Raw genomic sequence first — 21,402 nt, forward strand, 5'->3', positions numbered from 1 at the left:
GGGAGCCAGACTGCAGCCAGGTCACCCAGGGATTAGAGGTGACCCATGTTTCCCCCTGTTGGCTGAATATGTTGACTTTTCCCCCAGGATTCTTGAGCCTGCCAAGATGGTGACCCCCCTTGGGCCACATGCAGGAAAGGTCACGCTGGGGTGGACCCAGAGGTCATCTTTTACAGCCACTCCCAGATTCACATGGGGAAACTAAGGCCCAGGCCACACAGTCAGTCAGTTGAGGAGTCAGGATTAGAAACCAGTGCTTATGGAGTGTGTGTGTGCGTGTGTGTGTCTGTGCATTTAATAAGAAAGCCTCCTTCATTTAGGTTTTTCACTTCATTTAGGCCCTCCTGGGCCTTCTCATCTAAAAGAATTGCTCTCCATCCTCTTACTCTGTATATTAGTGTCCTGGAGCTGCTGTAACAAATTACCATGAACTGGGTGGCTTGATACAACACAGATTTATTCTCTCACAGTTCTGGAGGCCAGAAGTCTGAAATCCAGGTACTGTACTCCCTCTGGAGGCTCTAGGAGAGGACCCTTCCTGCCTCTTCCAGCTTCTGGGGGCTCTAGGCATCCTTGGCTGGTGGCCACGTCACTCCGATGTCTGCCTCCACTGTCACGTAGCCTCTCGTCTTCTGTGTGTCAAGTCTCCCTCTGCCTCTCTCTTATAAGGACTCTTGTGATTCCAGTTAGGACCCCCCAGGATAATCCAGGCTAATCTCTCCATCTCTAGATCCTTAACTTAATCCCATCTGCAAAGCCTGTGCCATACCCGTCACATTCGCAGGTTCCTGGGATTGGGATGTGGTATTCCGGGCGGCCAGTATTCAGCTGCCCCTGCTGCAGCTTCACCTCCGCATGACACATAGCCTGTATGTGGGATTCTATCATGTCTGTTGGCGGTCACCTCCCCTGAGGGCCGGGGCCGTGTCTGTCCTGCTTGTCATTACATCCCCATGCCCAGATCAGAGTCACACATGTAGCAGGTGCTCAGAAACAATTTGCTGAAGAAATTCATGGACACTTGGTGAGAGTCCTGTCATGTGGAAGCACTTAGAGGAAGGTCATGGTTCTTTCTAGTACTCACTGGCTGGCTTCCTGGGCATTTCTGGGGAGAATCATTACCCACTGTTAAATTGGTAAAGAAATAAATACCCGTAGTGACTTCCTGTGCAGTGTGTCGTCTGGAGCTGCCTGTGGGAGAGGCAGCCTGACTGCGTGCCACCGTCCCTGGCTCAGAGCATCTTCCTGGGACTTGGGACTCGGAGCTCTCTGTGCTTCACCTTGGGAGACTCCTTCCTCCCCACCCCTACCCAGGCCTTCCAGAGGACAAATCGCCTACACCAGGCAATCTGTATATTTAAAAAGATTTTTAATTGTGCTAAAATACACTCATATTACAAAGTTTATCATCTTAACTATTTTCAGTGTATAGTTCAGGGGCAGTAAGTACATTCATATTGTTGTACAGCCATCTCCACCATCCACCTCCAGAACTTTTCCATCTTCCCCAACTGAAACTCTGTCCCCATTAAACACTAACTCCCCATCCCCCCTCTCAGCCCCTGGCACCCACCTTTCTACTTTCTGTGTCTCTGAATCTGACTCCTCTAGGGACCTCAGATAAGTGGAATCACACAGTATTTTTCTTTTTGTGACTGGCTTATTCCACTGAGCATAATGTCCTCAAGGTTCATCCACATTGTGGCATGTGTTAGAATTTCCTTCCTTTTTAAGGCTGAATAATATTCCATTGTATGGATGGACCGCATTGTATTTATCCATTCTTCCATCTGTGGACACTGGGCTTGCTTCCGCTTTTTGGCTGTTGTGAACACTTCTGCTGTGAGCATGGTGCACACACATCTGTCTGAGTCCCTGCTTTCAGTTCTTTTGGGGATCTACCTGGAAGTGGGATTGCTGAAACATATGGTCATTCTGTGTTTATTTTTTTTGAGGAACAACCATACTGCATTTCACAACATGGCTGCACCATTTTATATTCCCACCAGCAATGAATAAGAATTTCGATTTTTCCACATCTTTACCAACACTTGTTATTTTCTTCCTTTTTTTTTTTTGATAGTAACCATCCTAATGAGTAGTCATGTCATCTGCGTTGTAAGTCAGACCATCGCAATGGGGCTCTTAAAACTTGCTGATGACCCATCCAGCTGTTTTCCCAGGATGTGGTAACCAATAGAAACTTCACATCTCCTGCATGGATGATGTGGTTGGGCATTGGCTGCTGGAAGAGCCAGTGAGTCTGAGCCCCACTGGGGGCACCACTGGCAGGGGTGGGTAGGGATTGGGGACTCAGGTGAGGACCTGGAGTGCAGGGTTCTTTTAGCTGTATTACTCAAGGAGGAAGGAACATAGAGGAACCCTTGGCCAGTAGGACTGAGTAGGAAGGAGAGATGAGGGCAGGACCCAACCATGTTCAAGAATCTCCTTAGTGTTGTCTGACATCCGTGGGCCCCCAAAGTAAAGATGACTGAGGTTGGCCTTTGGTGGGAGCTCAGGGGGTCTCTGCCAGCTCCTGACTCCCTTGAGTTGGAGGAACTGAGCTTGAGTTGCCTGGAAAATGGAGAGGATAAGACCTGCCTCCGAGAACTGCTCTAAGATCCCATGAGACGGGGCATGTGCAGCTCTGGGTGTGGGATGCGGCCCGCAGCAGGTCGGAGCTCCACATCTACTCACTGTGTTACTAGTATTACTGTCGCCCACCCCTGCGTTTTGGTTTTTTGAGGAGCTGACCCTAGGGCAAGGATTTGAGTGCAGTAATTTATTTGGGACGTGATCACAGAAAAGACCAGTAAGGAAGAAGGAAGTGAATCCAAAAGAATTGAAAAGAAGGACTCAAACAAATACATGTACACACATGTTCACAGCAGCACATTTCACGGTTGCTGAGATGGAAACTTCCCAAATGTCCATCAACAGATGAAGGATAAACAAATTGTGATATATCCGTACAATGGAATATTACTCAGCAGTACAAGAAATGAAGCCCTAACTCATGCTAAACATGGATGAACCTCAAAACATCAGGCTGAGAGAGAGATGCCAGACACAAAAGACCACATAGTGCATGATCCCCTGTATATGAAATGTCCGGGCAAATCCACAGAGACAGAAGCAGATGAGTAGTTGCCAGGGGCTGGGGGAGAGGGGATGGGGAGTGACTGCTCATGGGGACAGGGTCTCTTTTTGGGGTGATGGGATGTTCTGGAACTAGATAGAGGTGGTGGTTGCACAACATTGTGAATGTGCTAAATGGCCCTGAATTGTTCACTTTAAAATGGTGAATTTTATGTCGTGTGAATCTCATCTCAATTAAAAAAAAGAGGAGGGAAGTAAGACAGGGGAAGGGAGGCAGCTGACAGAGAAAGTTTCCATTGTGGGCAGCTGGAGTTGGATTCCACTGGGGAACCTGGGGAGCAGTGGAATCCCCCTCAGGGTCGTCACAACCCCCCGGAGAAGGGCTGGGCTGCTGGTCCAGCAGTGCTCGTCCGTCATTGGTTGAGAGCTGCTTTCGGGGAGGGAGGGTGTCTTGACTTTCCAGCACTGAGGCCAGCCGTGTGTGGGCACACTGCGGGGCGTCCAGCTGGCCGGGGGTCGGTGCTGGGGGAGGAGGGTATCCCTGGCGTCTGGGTCTCATGTGCTGAGCGCCTGCTGTGTGCCAGGCCATTGGGTGTGTGGCACACACGTGGCCAGAGGGCAGTTCCCAGCTGCACTGACCTGCACCCGTGTGTCCCCGCAGGATGCTGCCCGTCACAGAGCACCTGCTGTGCCTCCTGGGCCTGGAGAGGACCGCGTTCCGCTTGTGCGCCGTGTCGGCACTCCTCCTCTCCCTACTCCTCCTCCTCTTCCGCCAGCTGCTGCGGCTGCTGCGGCTCTGCTGGCGCTTCCACATCACCTGCCGTCGGCTGAGCTGCTTCCCCCAGCCGCCACGGCGCAACTGGCTGCTGGGCCATGCGGGCATGGTGTGTGTGGCTGGGCAGGTGGGCCGGGCCGGGCAGGGCTGGGCAGGCTGCATGGTGGACCTGCAGGCTTCCCTCAGCGCCTCAAGAATCTGGGTGGAGCCATGAACAGACGCATTTTACAGGGTATGAGTGAGGTTGAGGCTCAGAGAGGGCCAGCAGTTTACCTAAGGTCACACAGCTGGGATGAGGCAGAGCTGACTTTGAAGATCTCTCTATGATTTCAGGCTATTGCTGTAGCAACGGGTAGCAAGGCTGGTGAACTCCTCAGGGTCTGGGACCCCAGGGCGTGAAGGGAGGAGCCACGCTTCCATGCATCTTGTTGCTTCGCCCACCCGCAGTGTGGCTCCACACTCTCTCCTTCACTTCAGCGCTGTGGCCTCAGCTCAAGACTCCAACCCTTTTCCTGTGTTTCATTTCCTATTTCACATACATGTGCCAAGTGTTACATATGCTTTATAAATATTAACTTATTTGATCCTCTTGACAATCCTAGGAGGCAGGTCCCATGACTATCCCCATTTTGCTCCCAAGAATACTATGGCACAGAGAGGTTAAGTAGCTGGCCCTAGGTCACACAGCTTGTAAGTGGCAGAACCAGGGTTCAAACCCAGACCATCTGGCTTCAGCATTCCTGCTCTTAGCTCTCTACCCTCGGCTGCCTCTGGTTTCTTGATGAGAAAGGCTGAACTTTTCTAAAAGAGCTTCAGAGGTCAGAAGAGAGAAAGCCAGACTCCAGAGGGCACTGAGGCTCTTGGGGGGCCCCAGGGTCCAGCCCCTGCCTGCCTGCTGGACTCACCTGGGCCCCCTTCCAGACCTCATGAAACTGAGGGGCGGTGTCGGAGCCCGTCCTGGCCCAGGCCGCATGCTGAGCATGGAGGTGGACTTTGGAGAGGCGGTTTGGGGCAGTGAGCATCAGTGTGGCCTTGAGGTCCGTCTCTACCACCTGTTGCCTGTGTCACTTTGAGCAGGCCACTTCATCTCCCTGTGCCTCAGTTTCCCCATCTGCACTGCGGGTTCTACAGTCACTCCTACTAACCCCACAGGGTTATTCTGACAGTTCCTGAAGCCGTATCTGTGGCATGCGTGGCCCCGAGCCTGCCACACGAGCTAGATGTGTGCTCTCAACTCCTGGGCCCTGCACAGACTGGAGGTGTCCAGTGTCCTAGACATAGTGTAGACACTGATTGGAGCGAGCATCTCAGAAGAAGGAACCAGGAGACATTTCCGTTCAATAACCCAAGAGATTTTATGTAGCTTTTGGAATTAAGTGCCTGGGACCAGCACTCACCAAGTTTTGCCTGTTTGTGCCTGAATCTCCTCCCTCTCTTCCGTCCTCCCACCACTGCTCAGGCCTCATCCTCTCCTGCTGGGCCATGGTCCAGCCTCCTCCTGGGGCTCCTGCCTCCAGTCTCACCCCTCCAGTCCATCCCCATGCTGGCCCCAGAAAGATTCTTGAATCCAGCCATGTCCCTCTCCTGCTCACACACCCTCCATGGCTCCCCATTGCCATCTGGAGAAAGTTGCAGCTCCTCAGCTGGTGTTTCAAGACCCCTTAGACTCTGCCCCCTGCCTTCATCACCTGTTCCACCATCCTCCTCTAGTCCCACAGAATGACTTGCTGCTCCTGTAACAAGGCTCCGACTTCTTGCCTCTGTGGCCTGTACTCTCTGTCCAGAATATCCTTCTCTGTTAAACGAACTTCTACTCATTCTTCCTTACTTCCGGAAGCCCTCTGGCTTTGGTTGTGGTCCTAGAGGTACTGGCCAGGCCCCAGTGCCCCGGGCAGTTGGCCAGGGCTGGTTCTGAAGTCCAGCCTGCCTCCCAGGGCCCTGAAGCCTGGGTGAGGCCATGATCCTCCTTGGGTGTGGGCAGCCTGAGGGCTGAGCTTGGTGGAGAAAGAGGCAGGCAGAAAGGAGTCGTTTGTTTGTGTGCTCATCCATTCGCTCGCCAATTGCTGGGCCCTGCCATTTTCCGTGTATTGAATTAGGCCCCTTAACATCTGAGCTCTCCCCTAATTCTCACAGCCTGTGAAATAGGAGTGGATCTTCCCTATATTATGGATTTGATCTTTGGGGCTCAGAAAGGTTAAGTGACTTGCCCAAGGTCACATAGCAGCTGAGAGTGGATTTGAGCTCAGATCCTTCTGATATTGAGACTGAAGCCCTTCTGCCTCCTGTTGGCTAAGAGCAGGCATTTTGGGGCTGGGTGGCCTGTGCTCACATCCTGGCTTTGCCACTGTGGCAGATGGTGCTAGTACCTGCCCATCCTCGGCCCATTTCTGGATGTGATAGCCTGACTTCCAGCTGCCAGCACCTGTGCTCTAGGGCTTTCTCTGGCAGCTGGAGCCCCTCTGCCTGTGTGGACTGTGAGCTTGAGAGCTGACGCCCCTGGTGCAGCCCTCAGGCAGCGATTATGGGACTACGGGAGTCAGCGTGTAAGCGCCCTTGCTCCCTCACCCTCGGGTGGCTTGGTGCTGAGATACGTGTCCCCAGAGGTCCCCAGTGGGACTGAGCCCGGTTGCCCATGGCGGTAGCTTCCTCGACAGCTCACTCTTGGCTGGCTGCCTCCCTCCCTCTCTCAGTTCCCCATTCCCCACCCATGTTTTGGGATCACCCCCCAAATAAACTACTTGCCCCAGAACACTTGTCTCAGGACCTGCTTCTGGAGGAGCCCAAACCAGGACAGTCGCTTACTCCGCTGTCCCTGCAGATAGGTCATTTGACCTTTCCGAGCAAAACAGGTGCAGGAAATGCCTCAGAGCGTTCTCGTGGGGCTGAGCACGTGAGTCGATGAGAAATGCCGCCTGCGGCGCCCAGCGCTGCAGGCACACACCAGAGTCCGAGACAGCGGCACTGTGGTGTTTTAGGACTAACAGAGTGAGCTCTCGGCCTCGTCGTCGTGGGCACTGGTATGGTTTTCAGTTCTTGAGCACCAGCCCTCTGTCAGGCTCCGTGCTGGGGCTCTTCTGCTTTGTTATTTCATGAATCCTCTCAACTGCCCCTAGAGGGAGAGTTGATTTTTCCCCACTTTTCAGATGAGGGAATGGAGGCTCAGGCATGTGCAGCCAACTGCTTGCAATCGCACAGCCCTTCCCGGCTTGTGTTGAGGGCAGGGGAGGTGGCGGAGGGAAGGGCCTGGGGAAGCTGGGGCTGGGTACATCCTTACCATCTTTCCCTGCTACCCTCCGCAGTATCTCCCAAATGAGATGGGCCTGCAAGATGAGAAGAAGGTGCTGGACAACATGCACCATGTGATCCTGGTATGGATCGGACCCATCCTGCCACTGTTGGTCCTGGTGCACCCTGACTACATCAAGCCCCTGGTGGGCGCCTCAGGTAGGTGGGCTGGGCCTCTAAGTGGTGGGTAAACCCTCAACTCCCAGAGCCCACCTGGGCTTCTAGGCAGGTGGGCTAGCCAGAAGAAGGGCCATCTGAGTAGGGCTTTGAAGGATGAATAGGAGCTCACCAAAGCAGAAATGGCAAACCAGATAGTGGAAACAGCATGGGAAAAGGTGTGACAATGTCTAAGAGTCCCAGGAACTTTGAGAGGATGTCCAGCCACCTGGAAGTCAGAGCCAAACAGGTTTGAATAGGTACTCATTTGCCCAAGATTTTGTTAAGTGGTTGTTGCTCAGTTCTAAGCTGTGGCACTCCCATCATTGGGTTCTGACACTCCCTCTGTGGCTATCCCAGCCTGCAGCTGCTCTTTTCACCCGGGCTGGCCCTGACTGGCAGAGAGGGAAATGTAGAGGGATTCCTTCTCCTTTCTGCATTCACCCCTATCCCAAGGTGCAGGACCCCCAGATGTGCTTGGCAAGCTCTTGCTCAGCCTTCAACACCCAGCTGCCATAACCCCCTCCTCCAGGAAGCCTTCCCTGACCCCCCAGACAGAATGTAGCTCTCTCCTCTGGGCTTTCCCATCTTCAGTCCTAAGACTTTGGGGCTGCGTGTGTCTATGTCTGGCTCTGTCTTCCTCATAAGCGGGGCTCTGGATCCTCGGTGTGGCCTTGTGTGGAGCTGGGCACCTCCAGAGGCATCAGGGGACATTTAGGAGAGGAGGGATGGGAAATAAAGAGCTCCAGGAATTTTAAGATCTCTGGCCTCAGCTTGGGCCTCTGTAGACACACGTCTGGAGACCGCCTTCCAGGGACGGGGACGACATCCTTCCTTCCCCAGCCATGTCCTGCCCATGCCTCTTTGTCCCCCATTATTGTGTCTGCGAGTGGGTGCCCATCCCCACTGCACAAAGGGGGACACCTAGACCCTGGAGAAGTGCCCCTTCCAAGGGAGGAGCCCTGGGCTAGGACTTTGGTGGGCTGGGTTCGCATCCTGGCTTGAGCACATACCTGCTGTGTGACCCGGCGATTTACCCAGCCTCTCAGGGCCTCGGTTTCTGCTCTGTAAAATGGAGTGATTGTGTGGACGCAATAATATAGTGTGGGTAGGTGCTAAGCAGGGTTTCTTCTCTTCTGCCTTTTTAGTAATTTTTCTTTCTCTCCCTTCCTTCTCCTCCTCCTTAGAGCATCAGTTTCCTGAGTAGCATCGTGCGTGGTTGTGAGACCCCAATAGACCAGGAGTAGAGCTCCCAGCATAGGCCTGGCACACGGTAGATACTGAGGCCTCCTCCTTGCCCTCCCCATCCCTCAGGACAGTCTGGATATCCACTGCCTCCCCCACTGGAGGAGCCAGATGGGGAATTCCACACTGGGGAGGATGAGTCAGGAGAGGCAGCCTGGAGTCAGGCCTCCTGGCCCCAGAGTGCCCCTGCCTCTCTGTGCCTGCCCCCTGGGATTGGACAGGCTTGGCCCAATGTCTCAGATCCACCCCCAGTGGGGCCTCCTCGGGGCCACACCTAGTTGCTGCTCTGGGCATAAACCTGCACAGCTGATGGGCTCTGAGGAAGGCCCGGCTCCTCTTGGAACCTCTGTTTCTTCATCTTCTAGTGGGCATTTAGGACAGAGAGCGTTAATGGGAGAAAGCAGGTGAACATGCCTTATAGAGGACAAGGCGTGATATATAGGATATAATTATAGCTTGTTTTTATACATTTTTTTTAATTGAGATGAAATTCATATAATATATAATTAACCGTTTTAAAGTGTACCGTTTTAAATTATAAGGTATTTAGTGTGTTCACAATGTTGTGCAACTGTCGGCTCCCTCTAGTTTCAAAATCTTTTCATTGCCCCATAAAACACTCCGTGCTCATTAAGTAATCACATCCCATTCCCGCCTCTTCCCATATCTTGGTAAATATCAATCTACTTCCTGTGTCTATGGATTTGCCTATTCTGGACATATCATATGAAAGGAATTATACAGAACGTGGTCTCCACCACTGACTTCCCTCACTCAACATGATGTTTTCGAGGTTCATCTATGTTGTAGCGTGTGTCAGGACTTCACTCCTTTTTAAGGCTGAGTAATATTCCATTTGATGGATATATGGATACACCACAATTTGTTTATCCATTTGGCCATTGACAAACATTGGCTTGTTTCTACCTTTTGGCTACTGTGCTGCTGTGAACGTCGTGTGCGAGTTTTGGAGAGGAGATATTTTCATTTCTGTTAGATGCCTAGTTGTAGACTTTCAGGGTCATCTGGTAATTCTATGTTTCTCTTTTTAAGGAACCACCAAACTGTTTTCCATGGCGGCTATGCATTCATTTTTCACGTATTGGGGCCTGCTGTGAGCTGGGAACCAGACATCCATCTCACGACTTCTTGACACCAATGACCAATAATTATAAGCATAGTAATAAAAATAGCCAACAGTTGGTTAATTATTCATTTACATGCACAGAGATAGGATGGGCACCCTCTGTATGCCAGGAACATTAGCTCACTGAGTTTTGTGGGGATGCCATGAGGCAGGCAGGGTTGTTCTGTGCCCCTTTGGCAGGTGAGGAAATAGCGGGTCAGAGGGGTAACACGCCCATGTTTACACAACTGGCTAGGAGTGGGGCTGGGATGTGAACCCAGACCTGGCTGACCTAGCGGCCGAGCTCTCAACCAGTGATATGCAGCTTCCCGCTGGGCACTGTGTGGGGGATTTTTTATATGACCATCTCCAGGGTAGATGTTCCCATCCCCTTTTTACTAAAGGGGAAACTGATGGGAGAGGCAGCCTGGACACAGCCTCTCCAGCCAACCCTGGTCAGGGTTGGAGTGAAGGAGAGACCCAAGGATGGGAGAGCAAGGGTTCATCTGGGGAGAAGGTTTGGAGAAGGCTTCCTGGGGGAGGCGTCAGTGAAGCTGGGCCTTGAAGGATGTGTAGGAGTTTGCCAAGTGAGGAGTCCCAGGTGGGGGGTCCTACCAGGGCACAGGTGTAGATGTATGAGAGCGCCAGGGGAATTCAGGTGACTTGGGGTGTCTGGAGTGAAGACGATGTGTGGAGAGAAGTAGGAAGTGAGACAGTAGCTGGACTCAGAGCACCCGTGTGCAAAGTGAATGAGCTTGTGTTTTACTCTGGGGGTGATAGGGAGCCATGGGAGGTGTTTGAGGAGGTCATTGGACAGGTCTGTGTATGAGGAAGACCCCGGGGAGGCCTCACCTGGAGTCGATCCCAGAGAAGAGAGGAGCAGGTAGACTCCCACCTTCCTCTCCAATGCCACCTCTTCCCAGGACCCTGCCCTCCCTCCCAGCAGCCCTTCTTCTGTGCCTCCTTTCGCACCTGGCACACCTTATACCTTCTTGATAATTGCATGGCGTGCCTCTGCTTCCTTTTCCCACCCCACCTGGAGCTCCTCCAGGCAGGGAGTGGAGCTGAACCACGTGTGGGTCCCCGGCATGGGTTGGTCACAGAAAGGTGGCAGAAGAGGTGTGTTGAATGGGAGAAGGAGTGGACAGATGACTGTGCACACAATTGGCCAATTTGTGGGGAGTGTGTGTAGGTGGCTGAATCATAACTCAGGTAAAGTGGCATCACTTGAGTTTCAAGTACTTCCTTCCTGGGTCCCTGCCCATTTTGTCCCAAATATGTTCAGCACATAGAAAGGGATTCACTCACTCACCCATCCATCCATCCATCCATCCATCCATCCATCCATCCATCCATCCTTCCATCCATCCATCCATCCATCTACTTTTTCATTCATTCATCCTTTGATTGATTGGTTCATTCATTCATTCATTCAATAAAAATTTATTTGGCACCAATATGTCAGTGATCAACATGGTCCCTCCTCTCAAGGGGCTTGTAACTGGGTGGATACAATCCAGAGTGATTGGTGGGGGAGGGGATGACATCCAAGCAGAGACTAGAAGGATGAGGCAAGAGTGTTTGATGCAGGGAGGGCATCTGATAGAAAGACTCAGAGCAGAGAGAGAGCACAGCGTTTCGAGAAGGTGAGGAAAGTTCTGTGGTGTTCGCACGTGGAGCTCGTAGGAGCGGGAGGGTAGAGGTGTGTTGAGAGGGGTCTGGGCTGGGGCATATCATTTAGGACTTTGAAAATGGGCTGCTGCTGCTTGAGACCAAAGGCTATGTGAGCAGGAAGAGACACGGTCAGACCTAGAATCAGACAAGATCATCTTGGGACCAGCCTGAGGGAGGGTGGAGAGGGTGAGGCCGGAGGCTGGGAGCACAGGAGGTGTAATTCAGATGGCCTGAGTTGGCAGAACAGAGTGGGGTGGACTCAGGGAAGACCTGGGTGAAGAAGTCCATTGCAGATGGAGAGCACAGCCTGGGCAAAGATTGGGAGGTGAGCAACAGCATGTGGCATTTTTTGGTGCATGTTGAAGGGTGAGGTGGGAGAGGCATACAGGGGCAAGATGGGGTAGGGCCTTCAATGCTATCCTGAGCTTGAACATTTTTACAAGGGCAATAGGGAGCCATGGTAGGTGTTTTAGCAGAGGAGGCTCATTTTCAGATCAGACATAAGGCTCTTTCTGGGGCAGGTGGGGAGGATGGACTGGAGGGATGAGATGACATGTCAGAGCCCAGAGAGGAGGCCCAAAGAGGTCATAAGCAGAGGTCAAGGGTCTGTTTTGACTCATCATCGCCTCTTCTCTCTCCACAGCTGCCATTGCCCCCAAGGATGACCTTTTCTATGGCTTCCTGAAACCTTGGCTGGGTGAGTGCAGGACTGAGTAGGCTGGGGCTGGTGTTTCAGGGAAGAGGGGGCAGGGCATCAGGTTTCTTAGAGTGTTTCAAAGTAATAAGAGAGGCCCTAACCTCAGTCCTCTGGGCCCAGGAGATGGGCTGCTGCTCAGCAAAGGTGACAAGTGGAGCAGGCACCGCCGCATGCTGACGCCCGCCTTCCACTTTGACATCCTGAAGCCCTACGTGAAGATCTTCAACCAGTGCAGCAACGTCATGCATGTGAGTCCCAAGGCTTCTTGGGAAGAGGGTCGGGGGAGTGAGGCTGGTCCAGGCTCCAGCTCCTGGGCTAGCCGCGTGGGGCAGGACGCCTGCTGTCCTTTATCTACAAGTGGGTGTGTAGTGAGGATGCGGCCAGGTCATTGTCAGACTGGCTTGAAGTCTGCGGCCTGCTTGCCCATTCGCCACGTGTCTCTCTCTCTCCAGGCTAAGTGGCGGCGCCTGGCGGAGGGCTCGGTGGTCTCCCTGGACATGTTTGAGCACGTCAGCCTCATGACCCTGGACAGTCTGCAGAAGTGCGTCTTTAGCTACAACAGCAACTGCCAGGAGTGAGTGTGACTTCCTTGGGGAAGACAGAGCCAGCTGCTCCAGGGGCACAGTGTGGGGAGAGGAAAGGAAACTCTTGGGTGTTACACAGCCTGGGGTGGCTGGCACTCTGCCACTGACAGGCTGTGTGTTTCCGGGAAGCTGACATCACCTCTCTAAGCCTGTTTCCTTATCCAATAAATGGACACCCTCACTCCATCCCCATAGTCATCGTGTGAGAATTAAATGAGATAATGTGAGTCAATGGCTTGGCACACAGTAGGTGCTCAGTAAATGCTAGTTTCACTCATTCCTCCATGAAGAGTATGTGGTCTTTGGGAAGTGTCCCCCCACTTTATGAGCCTCAGTTTTCTTATTTGAACCTCAGTTTCCCTGACTGAGAGATGCTCTAAGGATAAAATGATGTAGCACTCCCCTGGCATACAGTAGAAGCTCAGTGAATATTGGTTGAATGAATGAGTAAAATAACCATTGCCCTGTCTCATTCATTCATTCATCCATCAGATATTCATTGTGTACCTGCTATGTGCCTGGCACTACTGGGAATGTGGTGGTGAGCAACAGATTAAGTCCCAGTTCCTTGGAGCTTATAGTCTAAGTGGGGATATAAGGAATAAGGGACATAATGCATGTCCATTTTGTATCACATAGTAGGTCCTCAACAACAGGTTGCTGACTTTATTGCTCTGGGCCTTGTAGGTGTATGTTTCAGTTGAGTGAGGTAGAGATGGCCTTTGTGATTAATTCATTAATTAACCCAAGAAATGTTTACTGAGTGCCTACTATGTGCCAGTCCTGGACTAGGTACTGTGAGTACAGGGGTCAAGAAAACAGACAAGGCCTTGCTCTTCTGGAACTTACATGTTGGTAGGAAGAAAGGGAGTAACCACGAACAAATAAATACACAAGAAAATGACAGAGTGTGATGAGTGCATGAAAACACCACACTTCAGGACCAAGGACAGCTCCTCGCAACCCTGCCGCAGTGATTGAGTTATCATTTTTTTGTGTGAGGAAGATCAGCCCTGAGCTAACATCTGTAGTCATCTTCCTCTATTTTGGATGTGGGACGCTGCCACAGCATAGCTTGATGAGTGGTGTAGGTCCATGCCGGGGTCCCGACCCTGTGAACCCCAAGCCACCAAAGCAGAGTGTGCAAACTTAACCACTATATGCCACAGGGCTGGCCCCTTGAGTTATTATTTTTTTAAATAATGGTATACTGAGGGGCCGGCCCCGTGGCATAGTGGTTAAGTGCATGCGCTCTGTTACTGGTGGCCCGGGTTCAGATCCTGGGCACGTACCGATATACCGCTTGTCAGGCCATGCTGTGGCGGCATCCCATATAAAGTGGAGGACGATGGGCACAGATGTTAGCCCAGGGCCAGTCTTCCTCAGCAAAAAAAGAGAAGGATTGGCAGATGTTAGCTCAGAGCTGATCTTCCTCATAAAAAAAAATAAAAATAATGGTATACTGAGATGTAATTCACATACCTTACAATTTACCCATTTAAGGTATACAATCCAATGGTTTCTCGTGTGTTCACAGAGTTGTGCAGCCATCACCATAATCAATTTTAGAATTTTTTTCACCAAAAATAAACCCTGTACATTTTAGCGCTCAACCCCCACTTCCTACTTCTCCGCCAGGTCTAAGCAATCACTAATCTTCCTTCTGTGTCTTTGGTTTGTCTATCATGGAAATTTCACACAGATGGAATTATGTAGACTTTTGTGTCTGGTTTCTTTCACTCAACATAATGTTTTCAGATTAATCCATGTTGTAGCATGTATCAATAGTTAATTTTTTTAAATTGCTGAATAATATCTCATTTATTATGTATAATACCACACTTTGTTTATCTAGTCATTCATTGACGGACATTTGGGTCATTTCCACGTTTTGCCTATTATGAATAATGTTGCTATAAGCATTTGTGTACAAGTGTTTGTGTGAACATATGTTTTTATTTCTCTTGGGTATATACCTAGGAGTGGGATGACTGGGTCATATGGTAACTCTATGTTTAACCTTTTGAGGAACTGCCAGACTTTTTCCCAAAGTGGTTGCACCCTTTTACATTCCCACCAGCAGTGTGTGAGGGCTGCAGTTCCTCCACACTGTCGCCAATACTTGTTGTCTGTCTTTTCGATTACAGCTATTCCTAGTCTGGGTGAGGTGGTATCTCATTGTGGTTTTGATTTGCATTTCCCTGATGGCCAATGCTGTTGAGTATCTTTTCATGTGCCTATTGGCCATTTGTATATCTTCTTTGGAGACATGTCTATTCATATCCTTTGCCTATTTTTTAGTTGGGTTATTTGTTTTCTGATTATTGCATTTTGAAGGTTCCTTATATATTTTAGACATAAGTTCCTCATCAGAGGATGAGGTGCAGATACTCTCTCCCACTCTGTGGGTCACTGATGCTACGTCTATTTGAAAGTCCTCATCCCTCTTTGGGCCTGTTTTACAATGTGCCCAGATTTTGTTTTTTTTCAGGTATGGTGAGATGACTGCCATTGAAAAGATAGTTTGTTGCTTACAGTTCCCAAGAGGAGGGTGCGTGCCACGCCACATGGGGCCGTGTGGGGAGGCACGAGGGTCAGCCAGGGGAAAGCGCTGCAAGAGCCTTTTCAGTGGGAAGAAACAGGTGAGGCAGGGTATTCAGGGTTGAGATAGGCTAGTCTGGTAATTTCAGTGGGTTCTGGGGCATAGGGGCTGTCCCTAGTTGTCCAGTGCCTGGCCCTGTGTTGATTAAGGCACGGGGATGGTGGCTCAGGCTGATAAATTTCAGTATATGGGCTCTGGATTGGTTGGTTTGTACGTGAAAGGCATGCTCCTGGGTGAGTCATTTACTATCTCTAAGAATTGTCTAGTCCTAGGAGGGACAGTCTGTCCCCAAGTCAGGAGGCCCCAGATGGCAGAGCATTAAGAATACAGAAAATATAGTTAATGTAGGGCCTCTCTTTGTCACCTACCTATGGGGAAAGGAATCTTGTCTTAGAGGATGAGCCTATGCTCATGGCCTTTCTCCCTGGCAGGAACATGAGCGACTACATCTCAGCCATCATTGAGCTGAGTGCACTGGTGGTCCGGCGCCAGTATTCCCTGCACCACCACATCGACTTCATCTACTACCTCACGGCCGATGGGCGGCGTTTCCGGCAGGCCTGTGACACCGTGCACCGCTTCACCACGGAGGTCATCCAGGAGCGGCGTCGGGCGCTACGCCAGCAGGGGGCTGAGGCCTGGCTGAAGGCCAGGCAGGGCAAGACCTTGGACTTTATCGATGTGCTGCTCCTGGCCAGGGTGAGGCTGGGCCCCGGAGGGCGGCCTCCTCACGACTTGTGCCAGCTGTGTGAAATGGCAAACGTCCAGACTAACACAGATCTCGGATGCAGGCAGATGCAGAGCACACAAGACTTACTGTATTAGTTTGCTAGGGCTGCTGTAACACCACAGATTGGGTGGATTAACAGAAATTAATTCTCTCAGTCCTGGAGGTTAGAAGTCTGAGATCAAGGTGTTGGCAGGGTTGGTTTCTTCTGGGGTCTCTCTCCTTGACCTGTAGACGGCTGTCTTCTCCTGCTGTCTTCGCATCGTCTTCTCTCTGTGCGTGTCTGTGTCGTAATGTCCTCTTCTTATAAGGACACCAGTCATGTTGGATCAGGGCCCACCCTCATGGCCTCATTGTAACTTAATTACCTCTGCAAAGGCCCCTCTCCAGATATAGTCACATTCTGTGGTCCTGGGGGTTAGGATTTCAACATATAAGTTCTAGAGGGGCAGGGACACAATTCAGCCCACAACACTCACAGAGATGAAATACAAGACTTGAAGAAACATGACCCTGGAAGAGAGGCGGTCACCCACTGGCGGTGCTTCTGTGGAATTTCCCAGCAGCACTTGCGTTCTGGATTCAGACGCTTCTGAATTCCAGTTCTGGCTCTAACCTTAGTCATCTGCCTCTTCTCTCTGAGCCTCAGTTTCCTCATTTACAGCATGACCATCATAAGACCTGACAAGATTGTTGTCGGGCATCTGGCAGGATGTGTGGTGCTAGGAGCTACTGAAGAAATATGAACTCCTCTTCCCCCCTCCCCTTGGACTCCTCTTCCCTCTTTCCATCTTTCTTAGACAAGTTGCATACCTCCATCTGGGGGAATCCTTTCCCCCACAGCTTGGTGTAAGAGAGAGGGGGTTATTTTTGACTTCAAGGGTGTGGAGGGTGGGATGAAGTAGGTTGAGCATCCTCTACTGCCCATTCCAGGATGAAGATGGGAACCAACTGTCAGACGAGGACATCCGAGCTGAGGCAGACACCTTCATGTTTGAGGGTGAGGATGTGGAGCGAGCCTGGGGGAGAGCGAGAAGGGGCCCCACTGTCTGAAGAGAGCATTTCTGTGAGCTCCTTACCTCCATGCAGGTCATGACACAACATCTAGTGGGCTCTCGTGGGTGCTGTTCAACTTGGCCAAATACCCAGAGTACCAGGAGAAGTGCCGAGAAGAGGTCCAGGGAGTCATGAAAGGCCGGGAGCTGGAGGAGCTGGAGTGGTCAGTGTGCGGTCAGGGGGTGGTGGGGGCAGGCTGGACCTACAGCCGTGGGTGTGAATCTCTCTGCTCTACCACTTACTGACTGCCTGACCTCAGACAAGTCACTTAAGCTTTTTGAATTTCAATTTCTTCAGCTGTAAAGTGGAGATGACAGTGAGGCCTATGCCCTAGTTAGTTCTTAGTTAGGAGTGTCTTCGTCAGCAGTGGTTGCAATGATGCAGCATAACAAACAGCCCCGAAACTCGGAGGTTTACAGCAAACACTGTGCTCTTGTCTGCATATATTTCTTGCTCTTGTCTGCACATTACTCTTGTTGGATGCTGCTGAGCTGAGTGGGGTTGCTTCCAAACTGAGGTTTGGGTTCAGGTCTGTTCCACGTCTCTTCATTCTTCTTGGACCAGCAGCTACCCTGGGCGTGTTCTTCTCAAGGCATACTCCAGAAACACAAAGAGCCACACAATTTAAATCCTCTCCTTGCATCATAACATTCCATTAGCTAAAGAAAGTCATATGGCAGGCCCCTCATGAATGGGGCAGGACGTATATGGTCATTCGTCACTTAATGATGGGGATACGTTTTGAGGAGTGTGTTGTTAGGTGATTTTGCTGTGCGAACGCCATAGAGGGTACTCACACAAACCTAGATGGTATAGCCTGCTAGACACATGGTACTAATCCTATGAGACCACCATCATCTATGTGGTCTGTCGTTGACTGAAATGTCCTCATGCAGCGCATGACTGCACTCCAGCCACCTGAGCAGAAGGCACTGCAGAATCACATGGCAAAGAGCAGGGGTGTGTAATTCGAATGTAAGGGGAAGTGAAGAGTCAGGAAAAATAATCTGCTTTACTTCAGATGTATGCCATGTAGAGGTGATGCTGGGTGATACAAAGAAAGCACAGTATGAAATATCATCGAACACTGAGAAAGTTCCTTTCGGTTCACTGTTGACCTTTCAAATTATGACCTCAGGGGGACGCTCTCGGTTGGTGCCATTGTATCTTCCACACCTTGCTAATCCTTGCTACTCTGCCTTTTTAACAAAGGGAGAAGACACCTCAGGTTCTGAGATGGGCAGGAGGTGGCATCTAGTTGGAATTTAATAACATCATCTGTCTTCCCAGTGGTGTTTGTGTTTACCGTCACACTTATGTCAGGCATGCCCTTTGCCCTTTATGGTAGCAACATAAGGGTTCTTTGAAAGAGAACGTGTTTGTGTAAAGAAAACAATCTAGATCATGAACTAAGAGTTATAATTAATCCAGTTTTGGGCCCTGAAGTCCAAAGGAAAATAAAATTAAGTAAATAATAGCATAAGGAGAGGATGTATGGGCCCATACAGGCTGGTAAATCGCTGCTGCCCCGGGGTCCCCTGGCTGTCCTGGCAGCTCCCCCGGTGCCCCCTGACCTCCACTTAATGCATCGGTTAAAGGGTTAACCCTGGACCCGCAGAAGCCTGCTGGCGCTGCTCTGATTGGTTGGGGGTCAGATATTGCGCATGCTGAGGATTAGTGGCGTGTGCATGGCACAGCTGTAAATGCTGGAAGTTGGGGCAAGTCTGAGATCCTGCACTGTTTTCCTGTGCGCTTGCTCCTGGGTGTGTGTGTGTGTGTTTGGGGGAGGCAGTGGCCAGGCTCTGAGTCACCCATCCCCCATGCTCCCAGGGACGACCTGGCCCGGCTGCCCTTCACCACGATGTGCATCAAGGAGAGCCTACGCCAGTTCCCGCCCGTGATGCTGGTCTCCCGCCGCTGCACGGAGGACATCAAGCTCCCGGACGGGCGCGTCATCCCCAAAGGTGCCCGCTGCGTGCTCCCTGCTGCCCGGTTGCCCTGTTGCCCACGGGGGCCTGCTCATGCCCGCCCCAGGTGCCCCATCCCTGTAGATGTAGCCTCCTCTGTGTGGCTGTTGCTTCTGGGGTGATGGGGGAGACCCAGTTGTGTAGGGGGAGGTAGAGGTGGGTGAGGCCAGGGGAAAGGAAGGAGTGGGTGTGCAGGGCGGGCCCTGTGACAGTGCAGGGACGGGAGGCGTGCTTTCATTTACCTGCCAGATATCCCCTGGAGACCAAGCCCTGTCCTGCGTTTTGCTAGGGATCTAGAGAGGCATCATCCCCAGGCCCAGGCCTTGAGTACCACCCAGTCTGGGGGAGATACAGCAGGGCACAGACATTCTCAGCTACATGGGGTCAAGGATGGGCTAAAGGGAGGGACAGGGGCTGGAGCAGCTCCAAATAGGAAGCGGATGGCTGTATGTGAGGCAGAATGCAGGGAGGGCTGCCTGGAAGAGGGAACTTGAGAGGTGAGCCTTGGAGGTAGGAAGTGAAAGAAAGAGCTTGTTTATGGAGCAGAGCCTCAGGGTGCAGATAGTGAATGGCCTTGAATGCCAGGTGGAAGCACTTGCACACAATCCTCAGAGGAGCAGGGAGCCATAGAAGGTGTCTGAGCTGAGGAGGAGGCATGTCAGATATGTGAGTGAGAAGGACCCCTGCGTGGCCAGCATCTTGGCCAGAAAGAAGGTGATGGGGCCCTCTTAGGGAGAAGTAGGAGGAGTGGATGGGGCAGAATTTTTCAGGAAACAATGGGCAGGAAGGGGTGGCAGATGGCTCATGGGAATGCCATGGCTCCAGGGAGAGCCAGGGAGGGGAGGTCTCCAGAGGAGGCCCTGGTTCCCCTTAGCCCCGCTGACCCCTCCCCTCCCCACAGGAATCATCTGCCTGGTCAGCATCTATGGGACCCACCACAACCCCACAGTGTGGCCTGACTCCAAGGTAAGCTCCTGTCTGCACCCCTGCCCTAGCTTCTTCCTCCTCAGAAGGGGCAGTCCTGGGGTGCGGGCCTCCCCTCCCTGCTCCTGGGGGGCCAGACAGCAGGGCTGGGTGCAGTGCTTGAGCACCGCTCGCCCCCTTTATGCATTGTTGATTCATTAGGTCAATGGATATTTATTGAGCACCTAGTGTGTGCCAGATCCCGTGCTGGGCACTGAGGACAGAGGAAGATCCTGCCTTTGCCCTCACAGAGCTCCTAGTGAAGCACAGAGGAAGAAAGCAAGAAAAATATAAGATCATTTTGGGTATTGATAAATGCACAAAGGAAATAAAAACTGGAGGGAGGTGCACTTCAGCTCAGGTGGTGAGGAAAGGCCTTGACGAGGAAGAGATGTTTGAGCTGAGACCTGAAAAGTGTGAAGAGCAGGGAGAAGCGTGCTCCAGGCAGAGGAAACAGCAAGTTCAAAGGCCCTGTGCTGGGAATGAGCCTGGCATGCCCGAACACCAGGAGGCGAGTGTGGTAGGATTGCAGTGAGGTTCTCTCTGTCCAGCTGGGCTGCTCCCCAGAGGCTGAGGGAGGGGGCTAGGCTGGGATGGCTGGGCCAGTCCCCAACTCACACCCAGGCTGCTCCTGCCTAGGTATACAATCCCTATCGCTTTGATCCGGACAACCCACAGCAGCGCTCCCCGCTGGCCTTCCTGCCCTTCTCCGCAGGACCCAGGTAACTTCTGTTTCGTCCAGTCCAAGCCAAGTGCAGGATGAACACCGAGGCCAGTGGAAAATCAGGGATGTGCCTGTCAGGGGCAGAGACCACGTCCCACCTAGGTGACCTTTCTGCCAGCCTGGCATCCTCTTTGTGCCCTCAATGCACCAGGAAGCCCCCAAATCAGACTGCAATAGCATCCGCAGGTAAAGAGCACCTACTGCGTGCCAGGCCCCAAGTTCTGGGCGCATATGCTCCCAACAGCTCTATGATGCCATTGTTCCCATTTTACAGATGAGGAAACTGAGGCTCAGAGGGGCAGGTCATTTGCCCAGTCCCAGGGACCCGCTCACACAGCGGCTGGGGCTGAGCCTCCCGTCTCCCTTCCTCCAGGAACTGCATCGGACAGAGCTTCGCCATGGCCGAGATGCGCGTGGCCGTGGCGCTGACGCTGTTGCGCTTCCGCCTGAGCGTGGACCGCACGCGCAAGGTGCGGCGGAAGCCCGAGCTCATCCTGCGCACCGAGAGCGGCATCTGGCTGAAAGTGGAGCCGCTGCCGCCGCGGGCCTGAGCGCAGGCGCGCCCCTGCGGGTCCCGGGCCCAAGCCCCGCCCAGAGAGGCCCAGGCCCCGCCCCCAAGATCTGAGGCATAGACCACGCCCCTCGAGGTCCAGGTTCCGCTGCTGGAGGACCAGGCTCCTCCGCTGAGAGCTTGATGTTGCAGGCCACGCCCCTTAAGGCAA

General features: G+C 52.1%; 1 protein-coding gene across 1 annotated transcript; it reads left to right on the forward strand.

Moving 5' to 3' along the window:
• Positions 1-3,761: 3,761 nt before the first annotated feature.
• On the forward strand, positions 3,762-21,231 carry LOC131418994 (ultra-long-chain fatty acid omega-hydroxylase). The gene is made up of 12 exons (XM_058563594.1): positions 3,762-3,983; positions 7,174-7,318; positions 12,004-12,057; positions 12,178-12,305; positions 12,510-12,631; positions 15,675-15,942; positions 16,904-16,970; positions 17,060-17,189; positions 18,857-18,990; positions 19,895-19,959; positions 20,596-20,678; positions 21,054-21,231. Exons 1-12 carry the CDS (start codon positions 3,762-3,764, stop codon positions 21,229-21,231), a joined length of 1,596 nt encoding a protein of 531 aa, XP_058419577.1.
• The last annotated feature ends 171 nt before the right edge of the window (positions 21,232-21,402 follow it).

Source organism: Diceros bicornis, chromosome 20, assembly GCF_020826845.1.
Source record: "Diceros bicornis minor isolate mBicDic1 chromosome 20, mDicBic1.mat.cur, whole genome shotgun sequence".
NCBI classification, from domain to species: Eukaryota; Metazoa; Chordata; class Mammalia; order Perissodactyla; family Rhinocerotidae; genus Diceros; species Diceros bicornis.

Excerpts from the sequence above, each read along its gene's own strand:
- LOC131418994 (XM_058563594.1), top strand. The coding sequence starts at position 3,762 with ATGCTGCCCGTCACAGAGCACCTGCTGTGCCTCCTGGGCCTGGAGAGG. Across the intron at positions 19,960-20,595 it reads CAGTGTGGCCTGACTCCAAG|GTATACAATCCCTATCGCTT; the intron begins GTAAGCTCCTGT and ends GCTCCTGCCTAG. Across the intron at positions 20,679-21,053 it reads CCCTTCTCCGCAGGACCCAG|GAACTGCATCGGACAGAGCT; the intron begins GTAACTTCTGTT and ends CCCTTCCTCCAG.